Genomic DNA, 14,612 nt, shown 5'->3' with positions numbered 1-14,612 from the left:
GCTGTCGCCTCTTTTATGAGGGTGCTCAGAATCAGGCTCACTGAGTAAATTTTAGTCCAAGCTCAGTCTCCGTGAATACTCAGTGCTAGTGATTGGATGCTCACTGATTGCCCACTGATTACTTTGATCAGAGGCATCTATTAAGCACTTGGTCCACGCTTGGTCTATACCTAAAAAGGGCACTTAGCCCTATAATACTGTTCATTTGTGAATTACTTTCTGATGACCTAATCAGCTTCGGTGATGTCCTTATGTTAATTCATAGGATCTCATCACAGCGACCTCAAGCTTCACTTGCCGTGAAAAGAGATTGACGGTGTTTGAGATGTCTATTGTTAAAAACTGCCCACCTCTTCTGCCGCAAGCAAACTCTCCCACTGGTCCCATTCGGCGGGCGCGTACTCGAAGTTTAGTAGATCCGAAAATGTGAAGGGATCACACTCGTCGATTTTGGAAATGGGTGTCGGCTGCTGGACACTTGCAGAGATCTTTGTGGCCGACGTGCCCTGGGTCGGCTCCCGAGCCCGCCGAAGCGCATCTACCCAGTCCGGCGTCGACTCCTTCGGCACACCCGCCTCCCTTCGGGCAGCGTGGCTGGTGTCCCACGCCTCTAGTGTCCACTTGCCGAGTACGGCGTACACGGCTGTGGTATTCCTCTGGAACATGAGTGGGTAGAACGACAGGACAGACCCGATGAGCTCCCACGCCCGGTCGACCTCGGGGCTGACCTTGCGGCGCTTCACCTCAATGAGCACCCACAGAAGCGAGTGCCAGAGGACGCTCGTGCCTGCCTGCCACATGTACTTGTCTAGCTTGGTGTTTTGGCGCGTCAGCTTAACGTACTCGAGCATCTTGGTGGCGGCGGCGAATACGGTGTCTCGCTCGCTCTGCGGCACGGGGATGCCACGGTCGACGCATTGCCGGATGTTGTGCGTGCCTGCTTTGATTCTGCACATACAAATGCCTGAGCGTGCCATGATGGAAACGAAGGTGTCGAGAGAGTTTGTCGGGTCACAGTACCGTAGAAACTTTGTCTCCACGGCGTCGTTGAGCTCGGCGATGGCACTGCTCCTCCTGGTAAAGTCGAGCTCTGCGTTCGCGAGACTTTTGCCATTTCCTGGCCAGCTGCCGCCGGCGATCTCCCCCCTGGAAGTTACCAAGAAAACGAACCATCTCGTACCGGAGCAGCTCGACTGTCAGCGGTGTAATCTTCTCGGCCTCTGGCGGCATATTGATTGTGTCCGGACCGAAGTCCTCGTCCGGGATGTTGAGTGGGGGTCTCACGTCGCTAGAGAAGAGGTCCATGGACGGTTTAGCACCGATAAGGGACGACATGCGCAAGTCCGTGAGCATGATGGACCACCAAAGGCGGCGGCGCATCTGCGTCTCGAAGGGGGACAGGCCCAGAGAAATGCCGTCGCGGTGTATGCCAATTTTGCAGGCCAGGCGAACGGCCACGCCGGAGAGGATGTAGAAGGCGTCTGTCGAGTGACTGCTTCTCACAGCCATCTACAGGTTTTAATTAGCTGAGCCTGCATCTGAAAAGGAAGAAGAGGGCGGTTGAGTTTACGAGGTAGATGAAGTACGCGCAAAGGGTCATTGAACTGGATGTGCGCATAAACTTGGCAGCCTTCAAAGCCTGAAGTGTTGCGCGAGTGTACCGCTTAGCCAGGATAGACTTGTCTTCACCCAACATAGACCAGCACTCATGTTCCGCGAGGGAGTGGACAGTGATAGAGTAGAAGGCACAGATCAATGCCTCCAGACTCTTTGAAACCTTCTCAGGCTGTTGAATAGCATCATTAAGCGAAGTCCAGAAGGTCGACAGATGCAGCACCTTCATTATGGGGTCGACGCGGTCGGCGTAGGTGTCGCACAGCTTGAGCAGCTGGTGATGCGGCGGGTGAAGGTTGGCGAGAGGCTCATTCGGTCCGTTGGACATGCTGTCGGGTAGTTCGCCCGTCTCCAGAAGAGTGTCCGACTCGTCATTACTGCCTCGGTCTACAATGGCATCTTCCACGGGGTATTCAGGGAACTTGTTGGTAGTAATCAGCACCGATCATGTAACAACAACAGGATAGGCGCTGCTCACGGTATCGTCTTCAATGACATTAGCCTCAGGCAAGCTAGAGACGACATTAGTAGCCTTTTCCAAGAACACAGATGATGTGGGGGAGACATACGCGTCCATATACCCGGACGAGTCTTTTTCTTTGGTGAATCTCAGCTTCTCGTCCGTTCGCAACGGCATCAAATGCCGAGGTTGCCGCGACGACTCGACGCTGTCGCAGTCGGTCATATCGAAATCCGTGTGCGACACCGGTTCTGAAAGTTCTGATGAATCATTCCCGCGCTCGGAAACGCCATTACCTCTGGGTTCGATCTTAGCACCGTACGACTTCAGCATCTCCTCGTAGCGGCGCGCTCTGGCATGCAGGCCCTCCTTGACGGGTTTAGTACTCTTCCTCTTACCCCGGACTGGTACAACGAAGCTGCATTCTCGTGATGCCTTGATGCAGTGCGAGCATGGGTCACGGCGGTCGCACTTCACCTTGCGCTGGCGGCATGCCAGACAAGAGAATCGTTGGAGCTGACCGGCTGCGGGGTCGGTCATTGCGTCCCTTGGGATTCCGTACAAGTGGTTTGAGAAGTTTATGAAACGGATTTCATGCCCGATGAAGATCTTTTGAGATAAGCACCGAGATACCTCGGACTTTTCTGATATTCGGATATGCGCCTTCAGGCTGAGGACCGAAGTATTGCGTGGTGGCGGAGAGAACTCGGGGCTCGGGGGTGAAAAATGACTTTTTGAGCCCCGAGGGCCGCCTGGCCTCCTTTTAGAGCACCGACAACACCGAGACCGCCATCACGAAAGACTTTAAAAGGACGGGTACAGCGTGCTTGAAATATGGATAGGTTGAGTCGTGAATATTATTGTTCTCAAGGTACAACACGTCCAGGACATCCCTCTCGCTCCCCGATTTTGCTATTACTAGTATCGACACTATGTTGGAGCGACCCTCGGCAGACGATCAAGCCACCTCTGGCTCTGCCCAATTGGACTCCGCAGAAAAGGAGCAGGAAGTCCACGAGTATCCTGGCATTCACAAGCGGGTGCTCATTATGATTTCTCTCTACTTGTCCATTTTTCTAATCATTCTCGTACGTATTCGGTTCCCTAGCCTTCCCCAGGGACTGGCAACTCCACGGCTCGAAATCAGCACTTATACGTTCTATAAAGGACCAAAACGTCATCTCGACAGCTATCCCACGCATCACCGATGAGTTCAACTCAAACGACGACATTGGCTGGTACGGTTCCGCCTATCTACTAACGACCTGCGCCTTCCAACTCCTCATGGGCAAGGTCTACAAGTTTTACCCCACCAAGACCCTCTTCCTCATCGGCATCTCAATCTTCGAGATCGGCTCCGCCGTCTGCGGCTCGGCGCCTAGCTCCAAGGCCTTCATCCTCGGTCGCGCCGTCGCCGGTCTCGGTTCCTCGGGCCTCTTCTCCGGCGTAATGGTCATCTTGTTCCACACCGTCCCGTTGCAGGAGCGACCCCTGTGGCAAGGTGGCCTCGGGGGCGTCTTTGCTCTTGGGTCTGTTTTCGGGCCCCTCGTCGGCGGTACCTTGACCGACAAGGTGACCTGGCGGTGGTGTTTCTATATCAACCTCCCCATCGGTGCAGCGGCGATCCTCGTTGTCTTTTTCATCCTGAAACTCCCGCACCAGAAGCTTGACAAGCCTGCTGACAGCTGGATTGGCAAAATTATGCAGCTCGATCCTATTGGTAACCTCTGCTTCTTCCCAGGTATTATCTGCCTCATCGTCGCCCTGCAATGGGGAGGCACCAAGTATGCATGGAGCAGTGCCCGTATCATCGTGCTGCTCGTCGTCTGCGCGGTCCTGGTCATTGCTTTTATTGGCATTCAGATCTGGAAGCAGGATGCCGGCACTATCCCCCCGCGGCTGCTCAAGCAGCGCAGCATTGCCGCCGCGACTTTCTACTCCTTCTTCTACGGCGCTGGCTTGATGGTTTTGACCTACTACCTTCCCATCTGGTTTCAAGCTATCAAGGGCGTCAGCGCCATCAGGTCAGGTATCATGCTGCTGCCCTTGATGCTCATGACCGTCTTGGGGACCGTCGTCTCTGGCATCGTCATATCGAGGACGGGTTACTACACCCAGTTCTTCCTCATCAGCTCCATCATCATGCCCATAGGCGCCGGTCTTATTTCAACCTTCACACCGTACACCGGCACTGGCAAGTGGGTGGGCTACCAGATCTTAATGGGGCTTGGCACCGGCTTCGGTTTGCAGCAGCCGATGAATGTCGTCCAGACCGTCCTCGACAGAAGCGATATCGCGACCGGCTCCGCTCTCGTCACCTTTATGCGTTTCCTCGCTTCAGCAATCTTCCTGCCCGTTGCCGAGAACATCTTCCTCAACACACTTGTCAAGAAGCTCACCAATATCCCCGGCATCAACCCAGATGACATCACCGGTGGTGGTGTCATCAAGCTCAGACAGCTGGCTTCGGGTAAGACGCTCCAGATGCTGCTGGTTGATTACAACACCGCCATCAACAATGTGACATACATGGTGGTTGCGACATCCGCTATCACCATATTTGGCAGTGTCTTTGTCGAGTGGCACAGCTTGAAAGCTCGCGCAGAGGTACAAGCAGGCGGCGCCGCAAAGGCAGAGGAGGACAAGGCCACGGAGGTCGTGGAGAGGACGGAATCTGTTTAATTATTAAAATCAGCTCGGAGTCCCGGAAGAAAAGGTAGCATTATATAATGGCATAGACTCCTCTCTCATATTTCTGTTCTAGCTGCGATGGGGACAAAAGAGATACTGGACTGGACTGGCGGCTTAGGTGGTGTCAGATCTTTTGATTACGCTCTATACAGGACTTCAAGTTGTTAGTCGGAGTCTACACCTAGTCGCTAATACTCTGTTTAGCCACAGACTGGGGACTGCAATCTCGGGAACTGCAAGGTTACTGGTACTAGGTCCTAGACTCATTTATACTTTTGCCTGCGTCGCTTAATCTTTCGGATGATTTGTATAGCTCGAAGAAAGCCGTTGCTCCACCTAGAAGCAGAACTTCGCCAGGCAGGCGACGTAGGTCTCGTCCTTTATAAACAACAATAATTTCACCGACAGAGATTAGGGGTATATCCGCTAGAAATTGAAAGTGCGGCGGTTGGCACTAAACTAAGATCAACACTGCACTTTTCAGTTGGCGCTTCAAAAATCTCGGCCGCAACGCTATCTTCCCAAAGGCCAACAATCCTACTTTTCGTGCGCATAAGCTTATAACCATGTGAATATAGCCGGAGAGGGTTCCCTATCGATCGCCACTCTTCATGAGTTATTGCACAAGTAGCAGACAAGTAAGAATCGTCAAGTCACAAATATCGTTCTTTCTTTCGAGCGTATTATTTACTACATACTCCGGATCTTATGCAAAAATTTTAATTAATCGCAGCCGTTTTCGTTCGAATATAGTGTTTCCTAGGTTCTGGCTCCAAATGAATATTTCGAAGTTGGATCAGCAGGATTAGAGATGGGGAAAAAGATGGCTTAAACGGCAGATGTATCGGGTGCCCAGCACGTGACCGTAGGCGGCCGAGTGACGCGGAATCCCAAGCTCCAGCGGAGCTGCATCCATCAGCTACTTGTCCCCGTCCTCTCCAATTCACCCTTCCCTCATTTTCTCGTTTCCTCGTCATATCCGCACATCATGGACAAGCTCGTCGCTCAGTACTCGCGCCCGAAGCATCAAAATGACTTTTACTCCGAGGCAGAGCAGCAGGAGCTCACGGAGGGCATGCCTCCGCTCTCCCTCAAGTTTGCCCTTCCTCCCGTCGACAATGTGAGTGTTTTTGATTCCATCGGCGGGCTTTATTTCCCTGGATGAGATGGTGATGCGACCGGGGTATTCCCTTTGGCCGACCGACCGTCCACGCCCGTCATCACAGCTTTGCGGCAAATGGAGCTCCCAGAAACGCGACCGTATCGCCGAAATGAGAATAATTGCTAATCGGCCATCTTCTTGCTCCATCTAGCGCGCCGCTTTCCTCCGTGCTATGACCGATGACCACTCCAACCCCAGCTGTCCCATCAAGATCGCTCACGGCACAACGACCCTGGCCTTCCGCTTCCAGGGTGGCATTGTACGCTCTCCTCCTCGAATGAGTCCATCTGGACATAGAATGCTAATGGATGCTGCTGTTGGTAGATTGTATGCACCGACTCCCGAGCTACAGCCGGAAACTGGATCGCCAGTCAAACAGTGAAGAAGGTCATCCCCGTGTCCCGGTTGAGTCGTGGCGAGGACAAGCCGTCTAAGGACCCCACTCCCGGTCTGCTGGGTACTATGGCCGGTGGTGCAGCGGTAAGTCGATGGAGATGGGATGGGATGGAAAAGAAACGTTGGGTGCTGATACTGGATTGCTAGGATTGCCAATATTGGTTGCGGTATTTGAGTCAGCAGTGTACTCTGCACGGTGAGCTTTTTCTCAGCTTGATAATGGAATAGGGGTTACTAACAGCCACTTAGAAATCCGACACAAGCGCCGTATCACCGTCGCAGCCGCATCGAAGATCCTCGCCAACCTGACGTACGCCTACAAGGGCTACGGTCTGAGCATGGGAACTATGCTCGCAGGTGTGACACCCCAAGAAGGCCCCGCGCTGTACTACATCGACTCCGACGGTACACGGCTGCCAGGCAACCTGTTCTGTGTTGGATCCGGCCAGACATTCGCATACGGTGTGCTGGATGCAAACTACAAGTACGACCTGACCGAGCAGGAGGCGTTGGACCTGGGCCGACGTGCCATTCTGGCGGCTATGCACCGTGATGCTTACTCCGGTGGTTTCATTAACTGTTACCATGTCAAGGAGGAAGGATGGGTGCACCATGGCTTCGATGATATGAACCCGATCTTCTGGAAGACGAAGCTTGATCGTGGCGAGTTCTCGAATGTTACGTCTGAGTTGTAAGGGCTGGGATACTGTGTATTATTGATTGATGCTAGGTAACTTGGGGTTTTAATTTACCTTTTCACTTGTAGCGTGGATAGGCTAGGTGCTGGTCAAGCTCTCCTGAGGGTTACTTGTAGTTCTTACACTGCTGTAGCTCTCGACCAAGAAGCCATTCCTCATCCCTTGAAGAGCCGTTGCCTTCCGCCAAAAGGTGCATAAAACCCATTTTTCGTAGGTTGTTGCGAAGGCCTTGTATGCATCGGAGCTGTATCAAATAGACCTCTAGGAGTTGAGAGGTCGGCATTGAATAACTTTCTCCATGAACTCTCCCGTATATCCCTCTTTCTGGGCATTCTGTAGTCTCCTCAGTGATCTTCGCATCGCTTGTTCGAATATAGCTTCAGGATTAGAGAGACATCAGTCTTTAGTCATTGCACGCATTCTCAACCCGCAACCCCTCTGCGATCTACCAACTACAGCCCACAAAACAATCGCTTTTCAATTTGAGTTATGAGTAAGAGACTTATCAAGGCGTACTGATATCATACGTTACGGCGTGTACGGGCATGAATAGCGGTCATTAAATCAAAACGACACACCACCTTTCACATAACAAAATCGTAGTAAATCACGTTCAGAGGTATATTCACAGAGACCTCCAGAAACACGTCTAGAGATATATCTACTAGTAGGTATCATTAGAAGTATAGTCCTCATGAGGCGCAAACATCAACTGAGCAGCGCCGACATCAAACACCGTCACCACATTTTTCTGGAATGTATCACCAAGGATATAGAGATCTGCAGAGGGATCGTTACCGCCATCATCAATACCCGAGATGCAGAATGTTTTGCCATTTGCGTCGGTGCCACCGTTCAGGATCATATCCAGCGGATTGATGGTGAAGGTGGTGCCAGCGATAGTGATGGCGTGCGCCGGGGGTTTGGCATTGCAGTCGACAACGTAGGCTCCCTGAGTGGTGTTGTAGACGGCCGGGGGGTCAAAGGCGGCGTTGACCGCATTGGCAACGGAGGTGGGATAGTAGTTGAGGGTTGTACCGGAGTCGATCTGGCAGGTATTAGTATATGCTTTTGCCATGAAATGTGAGAAGCGAGGATGGGAGAGACTTACAATGTACTGAATGTCACCTCCCGCGCCAGAAATAGTCTCGCCATTCAAGGTGACACCGTCGATGTTGATGGTATAGAAATCATAGGTGGCTGGATATCCCGTGATGGAAGTGATCAAGATATCGGTTGTAGTCCAGGTCTCGGTGAAGTCGATAGGGGGCAAGCCACCGAGGGTCAGATAGCCCGCCTCGCCGGACGTGTCACGAAGAATAGCCAGGCTGAAGTATGGCTCGACCAGGCCTTCTTCGTACATGGTGGTGAAGATAGGGTTGTATTCCTTCTGCTTGTCGGTCTTCGAGGAATATGCGCTTGTCCTGGTTCGGTCGTCAGTCCAAGCTCGGATAGATAGATTGGAATTGCGCTTACAAGGCTGGGAAGGCCAGACCGGTCAATCCAGACGTGGTTCCATCTCCCTCCCAAGCAGCCCCGGTGACAACGGCAACCTCCGTCTCGACCATGACGTTGGCTAGGGTTATAATCTCGGTACCCATGTATCCGTGCAGATACTCGCCATCACCGTACGTAATATTAAAGAACTCCCCAGGGATCTTCTCGAAACCCCAGTCGACTGAGTATGTTGAACCAAACTTACACTCAGCCTCAGTCGTCTTCTTGCCTGTGGCCAGATTGATACACTCGAAACCCTCCTTGACCACCCATGTATCACTGGATCCAGTGTCGACAATCACATCGAAGGACTGGGTACCAAACATAATGGAAGTGGCATATTCCTGGCCTTCGATTAGAGATATCAACTGGTCTTCTCCATAGCCAAGCCATCTGCCAGTCAAGCCCTTGAGATAAGCTGCACTACGTGTGTTGGCATGGTTGGTTGCGAGCTTCTTCAGGCTCATAACATGCGGCGACTTGGCAGGGGTCCGTGGCTGAGTGAAGGCAGTGGGCTTCCAGGTGGTGACTTTCAGATCCACGTCCCGGTTCTGAAGAGTATGTCTAGCCAGATGACTGACGGAGGATCCCGTGTGGGGCGCTGCATCTGCCGTCAAGGCCAGCAAAGACAGGGCCGCGAGGACAGTAGTATAAACCATGACGAATGGAGAGGACGATGAAAAGATTGGGGATGAGGGATGGAGCAGAGAGATCTATAGGGAATATAGGAGGATTTTATACTCCATTTCTTTGCTCCATTCTGCTGTATGGCGTTATTATTTCCGCGCTAATTCTCCACTAGGGCGAGGGAATTAGCTGCAGCAATTTCACCTCCACTTTAGTTTTCTATACTCCGTACTATAGATAATAACGGCAGCACCTGACTTTGTTGGGGCGTTCTTCAGCAGATTGTATTGGTCTACGAAGGTCCAAATACTTTGGCAAAAAGGCTTAGCAGAGTCTCTAAAATGTCGCTAGGAGTTGTGTACGGATTCCGGACGGATGTCCGACGCGGTTTCTTTCCCCTCTTGCAAGCGGCCCTTTCTCATTGGCAACGGTAATTTGCGACTCACGAGATGCGGGGGTGCTTATCTTGCATCCCGTAGACCTTACCAGATATGCCGATAGTAAATATGCTTGGACCTCCTCGTTGGCTTCACCTTAGCAAGCTAGCACCCAATCATCGCCTTCTTTTGCCCTCTTTCGACCCGAACTAGTGCGGTCAGGAACCATGGTACCTTCCAGGAACGATAAGACCGAGTATAAATGACAACCGATGTTACATTTCGCTAACTGACCTTGTTTTTTTAATTAAAATCGGTAAATAGCCAGAGTCCGTATGTAGTCACTCGCCCTGCTATTGGGACGCAGGATAGGCTTTTGGCCGAAGGACCGAGGCTATCACACTAGTCAACAAGAGGCTTCACCGCCGCCCCGGGTTCCGGTGCAAGGCGTTACCCCTGTTGATCTAATCCGAGAAATTAAAGTTATCCGTGACTACTAATAACTAATAAGCTCTTGCGGTCCATGCTATCCTAGTGGGCACTATTCGCGCGCCGCGTGACGCATAACGCGCAGAGTCTGTGTTTGAACTCTCTGCGTGTAGCTGATTATGAAGAATAAATGTTGATTTGCACATCGACTAAAGACCAGACGCTACATCTATGTCATAAAAGAAACCAAAAGTACAAGAAAATTTTAGACCAAAACCAAACCCCGACAGTATATACTAATTGTCAACCCAGAACTTCATGCGAATGCCCATAGCAGCGAGCTCAACATCCAAGTACCGCAGAACACCCGGCACAGCAACGATAGTAACATCGTCGCCGCCAACGTAGCGCAGTCCATCGCCATCCTCCCATGCCTCAGCGCGGGAGTCATTGATACCAGCCGGACGGGCACAGCGACGGCAGCGAACAATACCAGACACACCACCAGAGCTATGATGCTGGTTCGGCGCGGCCTTCGCAGCCGCCGCCGCAGCACCGGGGTTAACAGCCGCACGACGAGCGGCACCAGAACCCGAAACAGCAACCTGGGTAGAGAGGAACGACCCGCATCCACGACAAATCCAAGCATGCTGGGCATCGGAGCAGTTCATCAAACGGTCCTGAAGAAGGAACGCAGCACCGTGAGCGATCAGAGAATCGCGCTCCATCTCTCCAACACGGATACCACCACCCTTGGCACGACCCTTGACGGGCTGGCCCGTTAGAGCGTTCACGGGACCCGTTGTGCGCACTTGGAACTTGTCGTTTACCATGTGACGCAGACGTTGGTAGTAGACTAGACCCATGTAGATGTCTGCGGCGAACTCTTTGCCGGTAATGCCGGAGTACAGGGGCTCGTTACCGTAGTAGTTGTAGCCGGCTTTGCGGAGCTGGTGGCCGAAGTAGTCGGTGGCGGTGTTCTCTTCTGAGAATTGGAAGGGTGTGGAGTCTTGCGGGTGGCCATGGAGAGCGCCGGCTTTGCCGGCCATGGATTCGATCATTTGGGCGATTGTCATACCTGGATTATGTTAGCGAGGGAATCTTTGCTATGATAGAAGAGGTGGGTGACTCACGAGATGGGAAAGCGTGAGGGTTGATAATCAGATCAGGCTGCATGCCGCTCTCGGAGAAAGGCATGTCGACCGCGGGCCAGAGCTGTGAGCAAACACCCTTCTGACCGTGACGAGAAGAGAACTTGTCACCAATAATCGGCTTACGGGGAATACGGTATTTGACGCTGAGAGACTGGATGGGCTCGTTGCCAGACTCGGCACCCATGAGGCGGATACTTTCGATGTAGCCGGCTTCCGCATCCTTGTATTTGAGGAAGTGCGTGATACCATCAACATTGACGTAGGAGTCGGATGCGGCGTCATAGCGCACGTCGTGGAAGGCGGCGATCTTGTCACCCTCCTTGACGCGGACACCGACGTGCGGCAGACCGTCCTCGTCGATGAACTGGCGCACTTCTTGCTTGACCATATCGCCGGGGGCGAAACCGAACAGCTTGGTGACTTCACGCTTGGACTTGCTGCGTCGGGAGTCACGATCGGCGAGGGAGTGCACCTTGGTCTTGTAGATGGTACCGTGACCGAAGCCACGCTCGTGGGCGGATTTGTTGATGATCATAGCGTCGTCCATGTCGTAACCGGTGTACGAGATGATAGCCACAACGGCGTTCATTCCGTTGGGGAAGTTGTCTAGACCGTAGGCGTTGTAGAGCGGGGGCCGCACAATGGGAGTTTGACCGGTCTGCAGGCGGTACAGCTTGTTGTCTGTACGGTAGCCGATGGAGGTACCAGGCGTACCCATGGTCTGCTTGCTCATCTGACACTGGTACATGTTACGGGGAGACTGGTTGTAGTCGGAGAAGGGAGTCATGTTGGCCACGATGGAGAGGATGTTGGTGGGTGTGTACTCGATGTGGGTGGACAGACCGGCGATCAGGTCAGACTCCACACAGGCAATTTCCATGAAGGGTTGCTCGAACGGACCAACGTAGTCCATCTTTTCCAGAGCCAGGTGCTTGACGGGGCGGTACATTCTTGCCGACTGGGAGAACATGTAGATACCGGGATACTGTCCACCGTTGGAGTTTGGAATGTAACCAATCTCCAATCCACGGGGAATGCCGTTGGTGCCCTCGACCTTCCAGTACCGGAGGGTGTCGTGAATCCTGCGAGCCTGCTTCGGCGAACAGAAACCGATAATTCGGCCATCCAGCTGGACAGCGACGCTGTCATCCAGAGCCACAGATGACTCGGACCGAACACCAAGCTGAACGAGAGTCTTGGGCAGGGTGGAAACGTCGAGATTGTCGGTGGCAATCAGACATTTGTGCGCCAAATGGTTCAATAGACCACAGGGAGAACCATCAGGGGTGTGAACAGGGCAAAGGAAACCCCAGCTCTCTGGCAACAGCTTTCGAACGGTAGTAGTCTTCAATTGGGCGAAGAAACTACCACGGTGAATCATGCGGAAGTGACTGATGAATCGGTAGAAGTTGATCTTTTCCGCAATGACCGTGTAACCGGAAGTCTGTTGCAGATCGAGACCAGTGGGACTGACGAGGTTACCAGTAGACAAGAAGTACTCGAGCGCGTTACCGATGTTCTCGTTGGAGCGCTTGACAATCTTGGACAGGAAGTCACGCTCAAAGGAAGGGTCTGTGAACTTGGCGCCGCTGTTCCGCATACTCCAGTCACGGGCAATAGGGCCAAATGAACGGAGCCACTCCTCGATACGCTCCTTGAGAATCATTCCGTACAGGAATCCACCAAGCAGAACTTCCTGGTTGGAGACTGCATCGGGGTTATCGGGAGCACAGTCACCTGCAACCAGGGCGTACAATTTCCGGATCATGAAAATGATCATCTTATATTTGTCGTAATCCTGAGTCTCGGTGACATTATAGTTACCCAGGTGAGGGAGAACAACCTTGCGCAGGAACTCAGTGCCAACATCCTCATCAGGCATGTCGGCAGACACGCCGAGAACAGGGCGGAAGGATTTACCCAGGTGAGCCCGGCAGTCGTAGCGACTGTGCTTGTTGTAGGCCTGGTATGTTCGGAGCAAGAGCTCTACACGGTCCGTCACGAAAGTATTCTTCATTCCCTTGGACGAAGCACTGCCAACGAGGCTTTCGAAGATTTCGCGGTCGTTGGTCTCCACCAGGGCCTTGAGGATCATCATCACGGGGATGAGGTATTCGTTCTTGCGCCACGAGAAACGGAAGGTGACATTGCCGTCTGAGAGGTAGTGCAGAACATTTGTCTGAGACGTTTGGTCGGGACGAACGGATCGTATTTGCACACCGAAGTTGGTATAGGTGTGACCACGCTTGACGAACGAATTACGGATGATGGACATGGGGTAGTTGCGCTTGCCGACGATAAGCATTCGAATCAGCTTCTCGTTACCGTTCACGATGTAGTAACCACCAAGCTCCTCCGACTCCTCCTTGCGGGTGACCAGCTCCTCTGGGGTCGCATTCTCGAGGTGGCATCGGTTGGTGCGCAGCATGATGGGAACCTGACCCAGCTCACGCACCGACTCCATCCAGTCGCCATTGTTGACCTGATACTCGAGACGTGCGCGGAGCTTGCCACGATATGTCGAATGTCGCTCACGGCATTCGGAGGGGTAGATGTTGCGGTTCTTGGTGCTGTACTTGTTGGTGGGCGGCAGGGTGGGCTTGTCCAAGAAGAGTTCCTTCACGCGGACATTCAGGCGGTTGCGCTTCGGGGCACGAAGACCCTCCGCCTTTCGAGCCGCCTTCTGTTCGAGGGTTTCGGGCTCGCCATCGAGGAAGGTCTTGGTGCCAATATCCTTCAAACCGGCCTCCAAAATCTTGCTGTCGGCGAAGAGAGCATTAAATGAATCAACGTGCGGCTTAATGGACTCGGCCAGCGACGGGTAAGCGGTGTGGTCCTTGGGCGGGTTCTGGAAGAGATTCTCGCGCCGCAAGGAGTCGAATTCAACCGACCAATCCGTGCTGGTGGGAGCGGGTGCCATGGTGAAGCTCACAGGTCTCGACCGGGGTCGAGAGAAAACCTGTCGATTAGAGCTGGTGGGGGGGGGAAGGTGCCCGAGTGGTCGATCCAAGGGCGGCGAAGATAAGGGCCCCTTCTGCCTAGGCTCCCAAAGGGGGTATAGAGAGCAGGGAAAGAATTGAGCCAGCAATGGCAGCTTGGATGGGAGCGAAGACGGTGATCGGGGAAATTTTTCGAGGTGGAGCGGCTTATCGTCACGTGGTGATAAAGTACATTTTTATGCCTGAGGCCATCTACATTTGAACATCGAGTTGACTGTTGACCTTTCTTTTCATTCTACAATATCTCCAATGTCCCCTATGGATCACTCTATACTACAGTAGCATTATCTAGACGCCCAGGTTCTCTTTCAGCTCGGACCTCGAGTGCCGCCTAATACAACACCCAGGAGCGAAACCGCCAGAGCGCCACCGGGACCTCGTTCTGCAGTGACTGCGCTACGTCAGGCCGCGAAAGGAGCCTAAGCGCCCCTCTTAACGGCGGTCATGTGTGCCCGTAGATCTCACATTTTGCTTCAATCTCCAGTTTTGGATGTGACTCGAGTCACCT

The 14,612-nt window shown here is 52.9% G+C and overlaps 5 protein-coding genes across 5 annotated transcripts; 2 read left to right on the top strand and 3 right to left on the bottom strand.

Annotated features, from left to right (window-relative positions):
- Window positions 1-335: 335 nt before the first annotated feature.
- On the bottom strand, window positions 336-2,614 carry N7498_008791 (uncharacterized protein; the record flags this gene model as incomplete). The annotated part of the gene is made up of 5 exons (XM_058455853.1): window positions 336-1,090; window positions 1,158-1,509; window positions 1,571-2,035; window positions 2,093-2,126; window positions 2,184-2,614. The coding sequence occupies 5 exons, from the start codon at window positions 2,612-2,614 to the stop codon at window positions 336-338; spliced, it is 2,037 nt and encodes a 678-aa protein (XP_058305841.1).
- A 392-nt stretch (window positions 2,615-3,006) lies between these two features.
- On the top strand, window positions 3,007-4,756 carry N7498_008790 (MDR family MFS transporter; the record flags this gene model as incomplete). The annotated part of the gene is made up of 2 exons (XM_058455852.1): window positions 3,007-3,162; window positions 3,242-4,756. The coding sequence occupies 2 exons, from the start codon at window positions 3,007-3,009 to the stop codon at window positions 4,754-4,756; spliced, it is 1,671 nt and encodes a 556-aa protein (XP_058305840.1).
- Window positions 4,757-5,753: 997 nt separating this feature from the next.
- Window positions 5,754-7,018, top strand: pre2 (proteasome core particle subunit beta 5; the record flags this gene model as incomplete). The annotated part of the gene is made up of 5 exons (XM_058455851.1): window positions 5,754-5,885; window positions 6,079-6,186; window positions 6,252-6,407; window positions 6,471-6,519; window positions 6,573-7,018. 5 exons carry the CDS (start codon window positions 5,754-5,756, stop codon window positions 7,016-7,018), a joined length of 891 nt encoding a protein of 296 aa, XP_058305839.1.
- Window positions 7,019-7,685: 667 nt separating this feature from the next.
- On the bottom strand, window positions 7,686-9,177 carry N7498_008788 (pepsin-like aspartic protease; the record flags this gene model as incomplete). Its single annotated transcript, XM_058455850.1, has 3 exons — window positions 7,686-8,069; window positions 8,133-8,445; window positions 8,498-9,177. 3 exons carry the CDS (start codon window positions 9,175-9,177, stop codon window positions 7,686-7,688), a joined length of 1,377 nt encoding a protein of 458 aa, XP_058305838.1.
- A 1,070-nt stretch (window positions 9,178-10,247) lies between these two features.
- N7498_008787 (DNA-directed RNA polymerase I core subunit RPA135) lies at window positions 10,248-14,025 on the bottom strand (the record flags this gene model as incomplete). Its single annotated transcript, XM_058455849.1, has 2 exons — window positions 10,248-11,029; window positions 11,085-14,025. The coding sequence occupies 2 exons, from the start codon at window positions 14,023-14,025 to the stop codon at window positions 10,248-10,250; spliced, it is 3,723 nt and encodes a 1,240-aa protein (XP_058305837.1).
- Between the last annotated feature and the right edge of the window lie 587 nt (window positions 14,026-14,612).

This window comes from Penicillium cinerascens (assembly GCF_028974065.1).
Source record: "Penicillium cinerascens strain IBT 15544 chromosome Unknown scaffold_4_segment0_segment0, whole genome shotgun sequence".
NCBI classification, from domain to species: domain Eukaryota; kingdom Fungi; phylum Ascomycota; class Eurotiomycetes; order Eurotiales; family Aspergillaceae; genus Penicillium; species Penicillium cinerascens.
The sequence above is the reverse complement of the archived record's forward strand: the minus strand, read 5'-3'. Positions and strand labels throughout refer to the sequence as shown.